This window comes from Perca flavescens, chromosome 8 (assembly GCF_004354835.1).
Source record: "Perca flavescens isolate YP-PL-M2 chromosome 8, PFLA_1.0, whole genome shotgun sequence".
NCBI lineage: Eukaryota > Metazoa > Chordata > Actinopteri > Perciformes > Percidae > Perca > Perca flavescens.
The window spans coordinates 13,891,017-13,906,830 of record NC_041338.1 but is presented as its reverse complement, the minus strand read 5'-3'; the positions used below and the strand labels follow the sequence as shown (position 1 = coordinate 13,906,830).

The 15,814-nt window shown below is 42.4% G+C and overlaps 1 protein-coding gene across 3 annotated transcripts in view; it reads right to left on the bottom strand.

Annotated features, from left to right (window-relative positions):
- osbpl5 (oxysterol binding protein-like 5) overlaps nucleotides 1-15,814 on the bottom strand; it is a 61,183-nt gene that overhangs the window by 13,224 nt on the left and 32,145 nt on the right. For all 3 annotated transcript variants that reach the window (XM_028585123.1, XM_028585124.1, XM_028585125.1), the window contains 7 exons: nucleotides 9,507-9,662; nucleotides 9,181-9,254; nucleotides 7,842-7,922; nucleotides 7,403-7,504; nucleotides 6,831-7,034; nucleotides 6,063-6,147; nucleotides 5,706-5,868 (listed from right to left, as the gene is read on the bottom strand). In XM_028585123.1, the coding sequence (XP_028440924.1) occupies nucleotides 5,706-5,868; nucleotides 6,063-6,147; nucleotides 6,831-7,034; nucleotides 7,403-7,504; nucleotides 7,842-7,922; nucleotides 9,181-9,254; nucleotides 9,507-9,662 (865 nt within the window). The remainder of the gene's footprint in view (nucleotides 1-5,705; nucleotides 5,869-6,062; nucleotides 6,148-6,830; nucleotides 7,035-7,402; nucleotides 7,505-7,841; nucleotides 7,923-9,180; nucleotides 9,255-9,506; nucleotides 9,663-15,814) is intronic.

Here is a 15,814-nt window from a genome sequence, read left to right as displayed (position 1 = left end):
TGACCCGCCAACCAGACGACATCACCTCATTCCCCGGTGCTTATTTCTCATTTTCTTAAAAGGAAAAGCACCGACTTATTGGGACTTTATCTTATTCACCGTAACCCCCAGAGTTAGATAAGTCCATACATACCCTTCTTATCTCCGTGTGTGTTGCAACTATGTCTGACGCCCCCAGCGCTAGCTAAGCCTAGCACCGAACCTGCAAGTAATCGGTTCCAACTAGCCTACTGCTCCCAATAAGTGACAAATAACACCAACATGTTCCTGTTTACATGTTGTGATTTGTACAGTCACAGGGTGCACAAATAACAAGGTCATATGACACAAAGCTGTCTCCTAACCGTATACAAACTGGGAACTATATTCTCAGAAAGGCAAAGCACTGCTACTTGGGTGGAGTGATTTGCTAGCAGCACCTGAAGCCCTGTGGTGAGGAGCAGAGAGTTCGCCTGGAGTTGGCTCAGAGTTGGAGTAATAGTCAACAATTACTAGATAGTAAAAGCATGGTGACCTTGTTATTTGTACACCATGTGACTATAAAAATCATAACATGTAAACAGGAACATGATTGCGTTATTTTGTCACTTATTGGGAGCAGTAGGCTAGTTGGAGCCGGTTACCTCCAGGATCTATGCTAGGCTTAGCTAGCGCTGGGGATGTCAGACAGTTACAACACGCACGGAGATGAGAAGGGTACGTATTGACTTGTCTAACTCTGGGGGTTACAGTGTATAAGCTAAAGTCCCAATAAGTCGGCATGTTCCTTTAAAGGGGTGATAGAATGATTATATAGGGTATTTTCTGTTCCTTAAGGTCTCCTAATGAGGTATGTAACATTGGTTGGGCTGAAAATTGCCCGAATGCTATTTTATTAGGCCCTTAACTACCCAGTGAATATGGCTCTATTTGGAACAAGAGCTTTTCTTCCAAATATGGTATGCTCATGAATATTCAGAATGAGCTACGTGCTGATTGGTTTGAGCAAACTACATAGAAACACATGCGACAGCAGGTCTCACTGCAAAGTTATACATTGTTTGTTGGGCTATTACGTTATTAAATTCACTTCTGAGACTTTTTTAAGCGAGAAATCAACTATATAAAGCTCCAATATGGGACGTTTTACGAAAATTGATGGCTTATTGCAAATTTGGTAAGACTGTGTGTTGGAGTTCAGCTGCCTTCCTCCACAGACCCCGGCCTGCAGCTTCCCCTCTTCCTGCTAGCTAAATGGCCCGTGTGTGAGAGTGATAGCGCGGTCAGCGAGCTTGTTACACCAGCAATCTCTTACCACAGTTCCAGTTACTCTAGGCTGGCTGTCCGTTGCCGGCATAACTAGAGTAGCTATATTTACAGTTTGAATTTTGTCACGCCACTTATACAACATATCTCTAAAGGTCTTAAAGCTAACAACGGTGTCCGATTTCAAGTTAATGAATTGTTGTGAAGATTAGGGGTTTCGTTATCTATGACTGTCCCTTCATGCTAGCTATGTGTAGCTACAAATCACGGATAGTTAGCTTCATTTTCAGCGTAATTTGTTTATATTTACAGTTTGAATTTCGTCACACCACTTATAAAACATCTCCCTAAATGTCTTATAAAGCTAACAACGGTGTCCGATTTCAAGTTAATGACTTTTTGTGAACAGTGGGGGTTTCGTTGGCTATGACTGTCCCTTCAATCCTAGCTATGTGTAGCTAGTTACAAATCACGGATAGTTAGCTTCATTTTCCGCAAAATTTGTGTATATTTACAGTTTGAATTTTGTCACGCCACTTATACAACATCGCCCTAAAGGTTTTATAAAGCTAACAACGGTGTCCGATTTCAAGTTAATGAATATTTGTGAATTTCAGAGGAATTCTAGGAGGAGCTAGCTCTCATTGATAGAGCTACATCCAGCCGCAGGCTCTATCAATGAGACTCAGCGACAAGCGGCGTTTATTTCCCCAATCGTTTGTTTAAATAACTCAACACATTATAATTACACACATTAAAAGATTAACTGGAACCTGTGGTAGCAGATTGCTGGCGTAACAAGCTCGCTGACCGTGCTCTCACTCACACACACACCGGGCATTTAGCTAGCAGGAAGAGGGGAGCTGCAGGCCCTGGAGCTCTGTCAGAGCACCGGCGTTTAGTAGTCAATTATCCAAAAACCGGTGACTTTGCGCGGGTATGGAGTGCTGTGGGCTGCCAGTCGTGACGGAGCTCCAAGTACCTCATTGCAGGCCGGGGTGTGTGAAGGAAGGCAGGTCGGGCGGCGAGGCAACACAGGCAGCTGAATTCCGACACACAGTCGAACAAAATTTGCAATTAGCCATCCATTTTTGTAAAGTGACCCATATTTGAGCTTTACATAGTTGATTTCTCGCATAAAAAAAGTTTCATTAGTAAATTTTGTAATGGAATAGTAGAGATCTGCGTGACCTAGCTAGATTCGGAAGACTACCTGATCTCAGATCAGTTGTGTAGCCTATGTAAATGTTGAGGCGTGACCGTTCTCTTAATACACCCATGGGCTGACAAAGGTTCCGGTTTTTGGGAGGTTGACGTCAACTTCCAGCTTTTTTGGGATTTGCCCGTTTTCAGCGGCAGTTTCAAAATATGAGATTTTCATAGTAAAAGGGTGTCAGTGGGACTTTGAGCTTCTATGTATGTCCTATTTATCCACCGAACTGTCGTTATTCAACTATGGTAGGGTAAAATCACCCCTTTAATGTCAATTTTCAAGGCTAGGAAACATCAAACCCAAACCTCAGATCTGTCAGCAAGAACTAAGAGAACAAAGTTGAAAAAAAGAGGGAAACAGTGAAGAAAGTCATGCATTAACTTGTAAATAGCCAAAGAAAGGAGAAGTGAGAATGAAAGAGGGAAAGAGGTAGGGGCAGGGTGAAATCGATACCTAATAGGGAACATCATGGTACCAATCATACAGCCATTTTATAAGTCAGACAGTGGACATCTGTGCGTCACATTCAATGGGATACACAAGCAGACAGACACAGAAAGGAAAGCACGTCTTAATCATATGCATGGGATTCTAACAAATGCAGTTAAATGTTAGAGCAGCGGAAGATAATTGTGGTGTGTCACGAGCTTTCAAAACCACATCCAGTGATGGGATTCTGCTCAAAGAACAATAAAAGGGAGTTCAATTTTCAAAATGCCCTTAGGGCTTGACAGGCACGAACTGTCACATTCCTGCTCACTCTGTGTAACACTAACCGACCAGTTGTGTTATTTATTAACCCGAACACACCCTAGAACAGAGGCGGATTTCCTTACCTCGAAGACATACAGCATGCAGACAAACTCTTCCTCAGGAATCAAAACACCACCATTGATGTTACCAGTAAATCCAAACACAGTCTGTCCTTTTCTCCTCTCCTCTGCTGTGTGTGCATTAGTGTTTTTAATCTAATGACTAAAAGGTGCAGTTTTGTTTCCTCGACTCCAGCACACCTGCTTCCTGAATGTGTGTGTGTGTGTGTGTGTGTGTGTGTGTGTGTGTGTGTGTGTGTGTGTGCGTGTGTGTGTGTGTGTGTGCAGATTTGTGTCCGTGTGCCAGTGCATGCGTGTGTGTTTGTGTGCGGGCTTGCAACCGCTGCGGTGTTGCGTCTCTTTCTGGGGCGGTGTATGGTTCTCATTCTACATCATCTTCCTGCTCCTCTGTCAGTCATGTGATCGTACGGGCTGCTGTGATTGGCTGGGAGAGGAGCAGGAGAGGAAGGGAGAGCTGGGATGGACGGCCAGAGGGAGGGTACAGCCATGAAGGAGGGGAGGAAGACGGGAGGAAGGGGGAGGGGCAGGAAAAGGGATCTCTAACGTAGACTGTAAACAGCACACTAACAGTGACGCACACTTTCAAGAGGAAATGGGAAAATAACTATGTATGAAGAATGTAAGAAAGACAGAAACATTTGCATTTAAAGACTTGGTGTGGCTGATCAGTTATGGAGTTTTTTTGTTACACAACAGTACTTGTGTCAACAGTTAACAGATTGCAAAAGTGGAGCAGGCTCCATGGAGCATGGAGCATGCAAACACACAAACATCCACATTATTTGCTTCCCTTGTAATTCTCCTCATCACATTCATTTGGTTCCACGTTCATTACAGGAACAACTACTTGTTCTACTTGCATTCACATTTCCTGTCAGCATTGTCACTATTTAGGCAACAATTTCAGCACTCTATATTACATTTAAAACCCTGCTAATATAGCTCTATTTTAAATATTCTTATAGAAAAAATAAATGTCAGCATAATATCAAACGTTTATAAGGCTTTAAAAACCTCAGCAGTTTGGAATACATTTCCACGCTCTTTAAAGACTCTTCTATGCTGCTAAGATATTTAATATTCTCTCCAGTGCCCAGTAAAGCAGAGTTTCACAAGGTGCCACTTTACACACCCAACAATGCAAAGGTGACTACCAGAAGTTTACTGGTTCCAATGTTCAAACGCATAAAAGATGATCACATGTGAGGCACAAACTAGGGCAACATCACACTATGATTACACTGTCCCAGCACAATAGAATAGAATCATACTGCTCCTATGTAATCATATGTCGCCACAGGTCATCAATTAACAATGACACAGCACAAAAAAAACACAGCTAATCTCTCAATCTCTCTTAAGCTCTCTCTCTCACAAACGCATGAACACACATTCAGTATATATACACATAACATTAATGACCCATGTGGCACAGCTTTGTCAATAAAGCAACAAAAAAAACTACAGTGACAGGCTAATTTTGGCAGAAGCATATTCAATTTAGATTCCATTTGCAGGGTAATGGATTGTCTAGGGTAAGTTAGCTACAATAAGCAGAGTGGCTACCGTAGCTACCTCCCACAAAACGACAGGATTACATGGTTTTCAACAGAAGCCTAAATGTGAAGGTTTAACAATGGTCCAAAGCTGGTTGCCTGGGGAAACTGGGCAAACATTAAAGGCTGATTATTAATAGCAGCATCACCTATTTTCCCTTCATGCTGTCCCTGTCTTTGTGGTTGATGTCACAGCATTGCACTCTTTACTGCTCATATACACAAGTATATATGACCGCCTTGATTATGTATACCTGCATCTAACTAATGGTTGGTATGGTTTCATGTTACTGTCTCTGGAACAGAGGAATGTCTATATAGATTAGAGTTTTTTTTTAATGCAACCTAGCTATAAATTCCAAGTATGAGCGTGTATCTTAAGTAATCACTGTGTAACTGTTAATTAAACTAACACAACAGCAAATAGGGAGTAGTTTCCTGAGACCAGCTGTAAAAACAATATGTTTATGTATGTACACACAAGATACATTTTCTGGCACTGCATGATCTCAAATCACCCTTGTGCATGATAAAACGCTTAACAAAGAAATCAACATTTTACTAGGCTGGTGCACCCCATTGTTCTTCAGCTGTTATTCTAAATTGATGACCAGAAACTACAGAGACAATATTTTAGACCTACCATCTGGGAATTTCTGACCACATAAATAAGACAGCATAAATGTGTTTGGCAGAAAACCAACACAGTCTTGTGCGTGAATTGGCAAGCGCAACAACTTGGAGTATGATTACAGGAAACATAAATCATCCAATAACAACAACTAATAAATGTAAGATGGAGATAAATGACAAGTGAGATGCTTTCAGTGTCTGCAGCTGTGCAAGCGCTGTACTTACTGTAGCAGCTCTGCATCAGTGAGCGCAGTAGACTGCAGCAGGTGGAGGATATGGGAGGACTCTGAAGACGTGCTGATGTCTCCTTCTTTCCCGCCTTTGGGTGTCAGCTTGGAGAGACTGGAGCAGCTGAGAGCCAGCTCCAAGGCATCCATCCAGCACCGCCCTGGAGAAACAGACACATTTTAGAGACGCCTTCAATAAATTCTGCTCGTGAAAACAATTCATTAGAAATGCTAGAATTACTTGGACTGCTGTACCCTGTCTGCACATCAATTTGACCCTTGGGTAATAATACAGAAACCTGACCTAACCTAAGAATGTACAATTCCGAACAAAACAACCACACACAAGCCTAACCGTCAGACTCAGACGCTGCTCTGAAGATCAGGTAGTTGCTGGGTAGAGGCTGCGTGATGGAGCCGACGTTCTCTCCTTTGGGACCCTGAGCATATGGATGAAACGGTGAGTCACGCGTCGCGCCATTTTAGTCATTTTATACCAACATATTCACATGGCTCTAAGCACAATGGAGCACTGAACAGGATAATTAGCACTTAAACATCTAAACTATTGGGTGAATACAAATAAAAGGTCAACCAAAAGCACAGACAAAACTGAGCGTTCATATGCACTACAAAATGAACAGAAATTAAACCTAATTACGTATCAAATTGCTTTTGTTTTAACCTTGCAGTGCAAATAAACCCCTGTTTGTTCATTTGCCGTTGCTAAACCAAATTTTAATAAAAACCCACAACAATAAAGCTCCCCTAAAAAAACATTACAGCTTCAATGCTAGTTAGACAAACTCATGTATGGCAATCCATTTCTAACTAGTAACTATACATCAATTTAAATGCGCATTACTATGAGCCACAGTGTCTTTTTATACTACCATTAGGAGGCACCAAAGTCAGTGTTTATATAGACAAACCTCTTTTTGCATGTTGCAAAAAACTAATTCAGACTTAATTGATACTACTACTGTTGAAAAGTGTAGAATTATCCCAGTGTTGATTGGATAGTTTTATTTAGATCTTAGTCAGGCTGACAATGATCACTGACGTCTTCTTGATCATCTGTTATTTATAAATTTCCCCGAGAGATTCTACAAACTTGTCTGACCTTGACAGCCCAGATGGATTTGTCCAGTGGGTGGTAGAGCTTGAAGCAGAAGCCGTCCTTTTTGGAGGGTCTCTCAATCAGCTTGCATGCGCTGAGCAGGATGGTTCCCACCCAGTGGTCCACTTTGGGGGTCTTATAGATCAAAAGGACTCCAGGCTTCAGGGCACACCACAGCTTGGTCCAACTCTTCAAAGAGCCACGGATCTACAGAAAGACAAGGAAAGAAGTAGGAGGGAATTTTAGGATCAGAACATAATGGGAACACAAAAAGGGTGTATATACTGTATGGTTGTTGATGTGATGTTATTGCACATAACAAGGAAGTACAGGATTGAGATGCAAGGTGCAAAACAGGTTTTGTGTTTTGTGAACTGAACATAAACATGAATTCATTATGAGCTGTAGGTTAGTTCCATTGTTGCACAATTATTTGTTGCAAATTACAACTAGGAGGATAATTAGCAAAAGGCCTTAATGACAGATGATACAAAGTCTAAATAGTGTGACTGCAGAGATATTAATATTCTGCGTGTCAAGGTAACCACGCTGTCTAACAGACAACATCCCCACACCTTTAGCCAGTTGGACATAATGACAACACTGGGATCCTTTAGTGCGCTAAACAGTTCTTTAGCTGCCCGTTTCTTCTCTTGCCTGTAATTCTGCTTTTGGACCTGTGAAGCAGAAAAAAACAACCACACATGAATGAGTCATCAGTCTTGCTGGTCACAGGACTGATTCAAGAGTACCAACACTAGGTGGAAGAAGAGTCAACCAAATGGTAGCAATCACACTGTTGCCTTTGGGTACCGTTAACATTACTTACTGCTAATCATTTGAAACATACAAAAGGGTACATATTTAAAATACAAAAAAGAAGGTTCGCAAACATTTATCTCACCAAGCTAAGACTGATATTGATACTGAAGAGGTAAATCATATGCACTTCATAGAATATTTGCACACTGTAGCATAATAATGCTCAAAATTTTGCAAGGAAGCGACATGTACCTTGAGAGACTCCTTCCGGGCCAGCTTCTCTGTGGGGGAGGGGCAGTCCTTCTCAACACCATTAAACATCCTGGACTCAGACTGGAGGGAGGAGGGAGGAGAGGAGAGAGTCAGTGAGGATTAGAGGAGGGTAAATAGAGATTTAAACTAAAGAAAAACATTGTTAACTATTGCAACTTCTGTATATATATTTTAGTTATCAAATCTAGATTAATAACCTATGATTAAAAAAAATCACAATGGCATTTTAAACAAACTTTTGGGATCACAGCCCTATTAGAAGAACAACACCCAGCTAGCTCTTGGTGATGTACTGCCACAAGAGTTGACTGACTTAACTCACTTGAAAACCACATCGTTTAATGGTTTCCTTTTCCAAGTAACTCATCTGATCAGCCACACGTTTGTACGAAGCAGGCAGGTGGCCCTTTCAGTCAGAAAGGCAACTTAGCAGGCAGTTCTGGTATTGTGACCGCAAACCCACTAACTACTTCCTTGTTTTAAACATCAAAGGGCACTGACTGTTTGATAGTGTCCACTGATCATAAGTAGAGATTAGAATCTCAGTGGTAAATTGTACTGGGATTTCACTAGGATATGCAATTACATAACCACTTGTTCTGTACGGAGTAAACCAATATGACTCACAATATTTTTTTGGTGAGCCCACACATGCGCTTAGTTGTATCTATTTGTGTTAAAAGAAGCCATTCTTAAAAGTGTAGTACACTGTTACAACCCTGTGTAAATGACAACATGCAAGGGTAAGGCTGCGCTCAGTCTCCTTTTGTCCCCTAAGAGCTTTCAGGGTGGAAGGGCAATAGGCCAGAGATGCAGCTGTGCCTGTAAATTATTCCACATATAAATAGGCGATATTGCGAGACGAAGCGACAAGAGGAGAGTAGACGAGATGAGATTACCCAGTTGCCATTGGAAACATTTATTGACCCCTCCTAATTAGTATTACTAAAGAATGGAAACAGATTGTTAGGACTAATACAACACCGGCAGCACCAGGACAATAAAGGTCTGGGTCCAATACATGGCTTGTGGTGCTAAAGACACAGTTCCCACCATGGCCTACAGCTTTTATAGGACTTACATTTGTGCAGTGTCATGACCAAATTTTTTTATCGGTTAGTGCCGATTTAACAATACTTGTGGTTTCCATTTCAAATGCACTGAATGTTTAAACCAAGGTGGTAATCATCTCATATATTTAATTTCTACTCTTGTTTCAGGTTGCTAACACTGCAAGCTAGCATAGAATACAAAAGGAAAAGGGCTCACCTAATAAGTCAGTTAGAGTGAGCTGCCCAATCAGGAACTTTGTTCTTACCTTGCTGCCTGGTGATTGGGCAGGACTAAGTTCATTACTCAGCATGGAGAGACCGTTCCTGTCTGTGTCACTGCCTGGTGGGAACCCACAACACACAGACACATACAAATGAACTCTGTAAATAAACCCTCTGACAGACAATTCAAGCATGGCAGCCTCAAAAGCACATAATAAGTAGCGGCTGAGGTTTGTTGATTTGTATGGAATAAGTACAGTACAGCGCAATATCGCTTCCATCAATTCACAGAGACTGGCCCCATCAATGAAATATCATATTTGGTTATATTCAAATTTAATTTGACAGCTTTGACCTCTGGTCCATTTACCTGGGCTGAGGTTATAGAGCTCGTCTTCTCCTCCATAAGACATGTTCCGGGTGAGAGTGCGGGGGTCAATTTTGGGTGGGGAGGTGGCGTTGGGGCACAGAGAAAACCTCCGATGGAACAAATTCTCCTCCTTCATCCTGACAACCTGCTCGTCCTCTGCAGGGGGAGAAGCGCAGAGGGAAGGGGACATTTGTAAAGGAAGGAGGAAATTCTGATTAGAACAAAATGTTAAGATTTTTTGCATGCATGCATTTGTTCATTAAATATTAGGATTTAAAAACAGTACAAGTGATTAATCTTTGTAGCTCTTCGTCTTTTGAATAGGATCTTACTTGTTGTCTCTTCCTGCGTCACTAACTCCGAGCTCCTCAACCCTCACTCCTTCTATTTGTGTATATCTATGGGTCTGTCTGGACCCCCGCCCTTTCTCTCATCTCTAACACTAACAAAGACCTACTGTACCAGAACATGTCAGCCTGTTCACATTATAGCAGTGTGCGTGGCGGTGACAAGCAGTTCAGACTGCACATTGTCAGTGTATACGACAGAGAGCATCTCCCACCAAGCCCAGTCACTCTGTCCACAGAGACTCACTGTCCAAGAAAACCCCCACCACCATTGCCACTACTCCCCCATCCTCCCTGTCAGCCTGCATCTACCGGCTTCAATCCAGAAATGGCTTTGCCTCCTAAATGCTGCTTCTTCAGACATTCCCTTGATATCCACAAGGATCCCATCTACAAATGAGTTGCGCATCTCAGCACACGAAATGGGACAAATGCAACTACTGCAGATGTCGGCAGGATCAAACTGTGGCTCTGCAGTTTCATGTTGTTCATTTACAGCAGTGAGTGGATTAGTCATGTTTTTAGGCCACCATGCCCACATAAAGGAGACAAAGAAAATACACATATCAGCATAGTGTCTTCAAGTCTGCACGTACAGAGACAGAACTGTGTCAAGACTTAAATTTTTCGGTGAATCTCTGTGCTGTTAATAACACAATGACGTAGCCTCTCTTTGCCTGTTTTCTGCTCTCTCTCTCTCTCACTCTCTCGTGCCTTGTTTTCTCCTCTACTGAGCTCTCTAGCTATTGACAAGTGGCAAACTATTCAAAGCATGTTATTAACAACTGCTGAGGGTCACGGCTAGCCTAGAAATGTAGACGCACACTAGCGGCAGCAAATGTAATTTGCAGCCAGGGTCGTCTAGCAACACTCCGTTGGCTTGCGAGCTGGAAAAAACATATTCTAGTCAGGCCAATTACATCGTGTATAGAGTCGGTGGGCGGGCTTAACATAATGACGGCAAAGTTGCGACAGTTCCGCGTGAATTCCCTGCTACTTGAAAACAAAGACGATGGCTGCTGCTGCTGGCGAACAGCGGCCTTTCAAAACGGCTTTGGCCGCGACTCTGGAAGACTTGGAGTTAAGCTTTTCTTTGAGAAAAGAACAAAGAACGGCACTAAAGTCATTCTTAAAAAAGGAAGATGTGTTCAGAGTTTTGCCGACCGGATACGGCAAAAGTCTAATCCATCAACTAGCGTTGCTCTGGTTGGTTGTAGCGCTATCCTATTGCGTGCAGAGGGAATTTGAAAGACAACCGTTTATCCCGCCCCTCGGATTGAACTCTACCAATGGTGAGTTCCCAGACCCAACATCTTGATGTGGGTCAGGCTTGTCAGGCTAGCTCACGGCTGTTTCCAGACAGATTTAAACATTATGCTTGTTCAAACGAGTGGAGAGCTGATCATAGCAAACCGGAGCGGACGGTAAAACATTGAGGTTAATGGAGCGTAGCGGTTACCACCTGGGTCTGTCTGCCACACTGTTCTCTGCTCAGATCAATATAATCCCATTCATTTTCTTTCAATGCACAAACACATACAGTAGACAAGACCCTCTGACTCCCAGCCTACAGAGCAGTCTCGCCTACAAGACCGCAATTACAACATCCAAGAACAGTGCGTTACATAAAATCCATTCATAGAACATTTTCACAGCCTGATTCATCATTTAACTCTCCCACATCATTCAACTGTGATTACACTGGTGCATGAGGAAAGTGCTGTTTGTCAAAGTGTTCGTACTGGTAGGTAGGGCTGCACAATTAATCATATTTTAAATCACGATTTTGGCTTCCCACGATCAAATTCGCGCGATCGAGCTATATTTAAAATGTGTCATTCCGTTCATAGAACGCTCAATATCAAAGTTTTTTTTTTTTTGCAAGGCCAATCTAGCGCTCCGTAATCCACTGTCTGATCACGTGCCTCCATGAGCCAATCAGAGTTGTTCCCTGCACCGCACAGCTTAGTTTCTAGATGTAGACAGTCACAGAGGACAGAGTAACGTGAGGAACATTCCACAACAGATAGCAGTCGGTCATAAGGCTATAAACTATCTTAACAAAGAAGACAAAAAAAAAAAAACTAACTAGCAGAGGGCAAGGCTGAGGGGCTTGTCCTGAGAATCAGATCGTCATCCATCGTGTGGAAGTGACACAAAACAAGAACAGGTCATATGCAAAGAGTGCCGTGCAGTTGTGTTGGCGCCACAAAGCAACACAATGAACCTCTTTAACCACTTAAAAAAAACACCATAAAGTTCAACATGATGAATGTACGAGGGCCAAGAAATTGCGTTGCAAAGACTAATCATCCCACAACGTCAACTCAGGCATCCATCGAACGTGATCAATTATTTTTCCAAGGTGGCACTACCTGCGATGTACAGAAAACGCAGAGGGAAAACAGAGTACCAGCTTCCAAAAACCTGTAAACTAGTCTTTTCTGCATGGTTCTGCCATGAAATGTTCTCATTTGGTTACATTCTGTTATGGAATATTTTTATTGATTGTATATTTTGAGTTTTCTTCACATCCATTATGCAGGTACAATGCTTGTTTATATTTTGCTTCCTAAAATATATTTACACAATATAAAATGGAAAATAGTGGCCTGTTGAAGTTTTGCTACATTTTCTTTATTGTTATTTATTCTTTAAGGAGATGCACTGAATTTTGGTGAATAAGAGGACCTATTTTATTTTGATACATTAGCATATTAGCAGCAATATGGATGTGAAAGCAGTTCTAATTAGCCTATGTCACAATACAATTTGTTTTGGTTAAAATCAACAAATAATTGTGATAATTAATTGTGATCTCAATATTGATCAAAATAATCATAATTATCATTTTGGCCATAATCGTGCAGCCCTACTGGTAGGTGATAGAAGTAGGTTGACTATAGCTTATTGGAAACCACATGTAGTGCTGGAGGAGTCCTGGAGCTTAACAAACTGTACCCTCCCTCTACAAATACATATATGCACATATTAAAAATACACAAACACACTCACATCCGTCCGTATACTTGTCACACCACTCCCTGCTTCCCTCCGTTTCACCCTGCCTGTGACTCATTCTCTCAGCCTCCTGACTCCCTTCTCATTTCGGATCTTTAATCACATCTGTGCATTTCTTCCTCCTGCCCTCTGCTCCTTTGTCCTTTCAAAGAGGCAGCTAAGACCAACCAAGATATAAAAAGGGAAAAGGTATATTTATTCTTCCCGAAAAGGAGCCTTTTTTGTCCTTGTGAAGCAGGTCTATAAATAGCATGCTGAACCCTGAGTGCGGTGCAGGCTGCATGGAAAAGAGCATGACGCTTTAGCAAACAACAGGCTGCCAAACTGTATCAGGACGGACACACATGGAGAACTAATACCACTTACAGTGCAGGCCCTAGGGCGGGTCAAGATGTGGGCAGACATGGAGACTGACAGGACAAACCAATCACAGCTGCGGGGCGGAGATTTGCTGGGAGAAAGACCGTGTGTATGAGCACATTACAAAGTCTAGACTAAGCATGGGTGTGGAATCACACATGCTTAATGTGTAATTGTGTGTGGGTCTGTCAATTGAGCATGTACGGAGGCCATTCCAATAGTGTTTGTTGGATGACGTAAGCATAGAAAATGTGTGTGTGGATGACTGGATCTGCATACGTGGCTTTGAGTGTGTGTGTGTGTGTGTGTGTGTGTGTGTGTGTGTGTGTGTGTGTGTGTGTGTGTGTGTGTGTGTGTGTGTGTGCCTTGTTGCTGCAGAATGAAGGGAGGATTACACATGCACAGGATGTAGCGCCAAAGGAGAGAGAAAATGCTCCTCTCCAATCCCAGCAGCAGAGGAGGAGCAGGCCACGTTGAGTGCGCATTACACCAGCAGTTGTGCTGTGAGTTACAGTCTTACTATATCAGAGGTCTATTTCATAAATTCAAACTCTAACTAATATGAATTGCCTAACTGCAAAACTGACAAAATACATTTTAAGTTGCAAGAAACAAGCATATACAGTATATAAAGCTTCATTAAAACCACTGTTGTCATGTCCAAATATAAATCGAAACATTAGGCTACTGTGTCTTCTGAGGTTACAGATTTCAGTGTTGGCCTTTACAGAAGAAAGAGAAGATGCAGTATGTAAACTAGAGAAAGTGCCACTGTGAGGGGACATTCAGATATATCAGCGGGGGCCATCATAAATACAGATGTGTGGGAAATGAAAGTAATCTATGTGACCTGGCTAGGAGAAACACTGAAATAGAAGAACATTTGTTTTATTCTCAGTGAGTAAAGGCTTTTCAAGTCACGTTAGATTGAAATATATTGACAAAGGAAAAAAAAATAAATAAACATGAGAGGAACCGGTCCATTGAGAATCCAAGGAGAAATTCAAGCACCATTTTAATTGCTCTAAGCAGTCCTTCTCCCCTTTGACTGACCTTCTATTACAACTGAAACACAACATGCAATCGTGCTAAACCTCGGCTCTCACCACTCACTGTACTACAGTTTGCCAAGCCAAGCTAACATTAACTCCATCTACCGCTGTCATGCTACACAGGCGCTAGGCCAATATTTACCCAGTGATAGGAACAACCTGAAGATAAGATAGATAACACTGAGGTAGCAGCACCAGGCCAGTCAATAACATACATACCCGTTTCACACACTGACCTCGAACTATGCGAAGAAGGACAGACAAAAAAACAAAAGCCGTCTGACCCACAGTTACCTTGTTGTGGTGAAAGCACTGGTCATGCTTTCACATGGCCATGGGGCATGCTCTTTTTTAGCAATCATTACACCGACTGGGAGGACGAGGGAGGGAAAACAGAGGGAGGTGTCTGGAAGGGAACATGTTTACATGTTCTAACCTGTATTTTGTTAGCATGCTTGACTGATCTAACTAGGAGGATGAGTTAGTTCCAAAAAAGGGAAGCAACTACAGTAGTGTGCAAGTGGTTTGGTTACAAAATATCAGATGTACAACAAATAGGGTTGGGTAGCGAAACGCGGTGCCAATAGGGCACCGGTTCCAACATAAACGGTAGTAACGAGACCGAATAAGAACGCAAATTTCGGGGCCTGACTTTTTTTTTTTTTACCGCCCCCTGGTGTTCCGGCGTCAACTTGCGTGACGTCAGTGCCGCTACTCAGCACACTTGTTGATCAGAACTGATAGCGAGAGGATCAATGAAGATGCAGAAGGCAAAACGCTCCTAGGTTTGGCTGCATTTCACGTCTAAAGGCCCGGACACACAGAGCCGATAATCGGCCATCGGGCAGTCTGGCGAGGTCAGTGACTTGAGTCGGTTTGGTGTGTTCCGTGCCGTCGTCCATCTGAGGGGCCGTTGGCCTTCATTTTGGCCGATTTGACATGAAACACAAATGGGGCGGGCACTGCCGGCAGTCGGACTCAAATGACCGATCTGATTGGTAGAGTGGCCGGAAACGGGGAGCGGAATGAGCGTGACTAAAGTCTCTCAAAATCTGACGAAAATCTTTTAAACTGACCTTTGTCGATCTGAAATGAAAACAGATTCAGCAACTGCATGGCCTATTTCTCGTTTAAACTGTTTTCAGAAACACACACACACACACACACACACACACACACACACACACACACACACACACACACACACACACACACACACACACACACACACACACACACACACACACACACACACACAGTATGTCAATATTGAATTTAGCCTAATGTAATAACAAATTATACTTATTACTACTTTTTCTTGTCTTTCAAATTCAAATGAGACAAAAGATAGTGGACTAGATGTCCATGTTATTTGCCGTTGCTTTACCAGTATGTCACAATCTTACATCTCTTTAACCAGCGTGGTAACCAGCTAGTGGCATCACAGCTGGGTTCCTGATTGTTAGCTAGCTAAACATGAGCAAATAACAATGAGAGTTTGAGAAAGCTTGATGGTTTCATCAGAGGA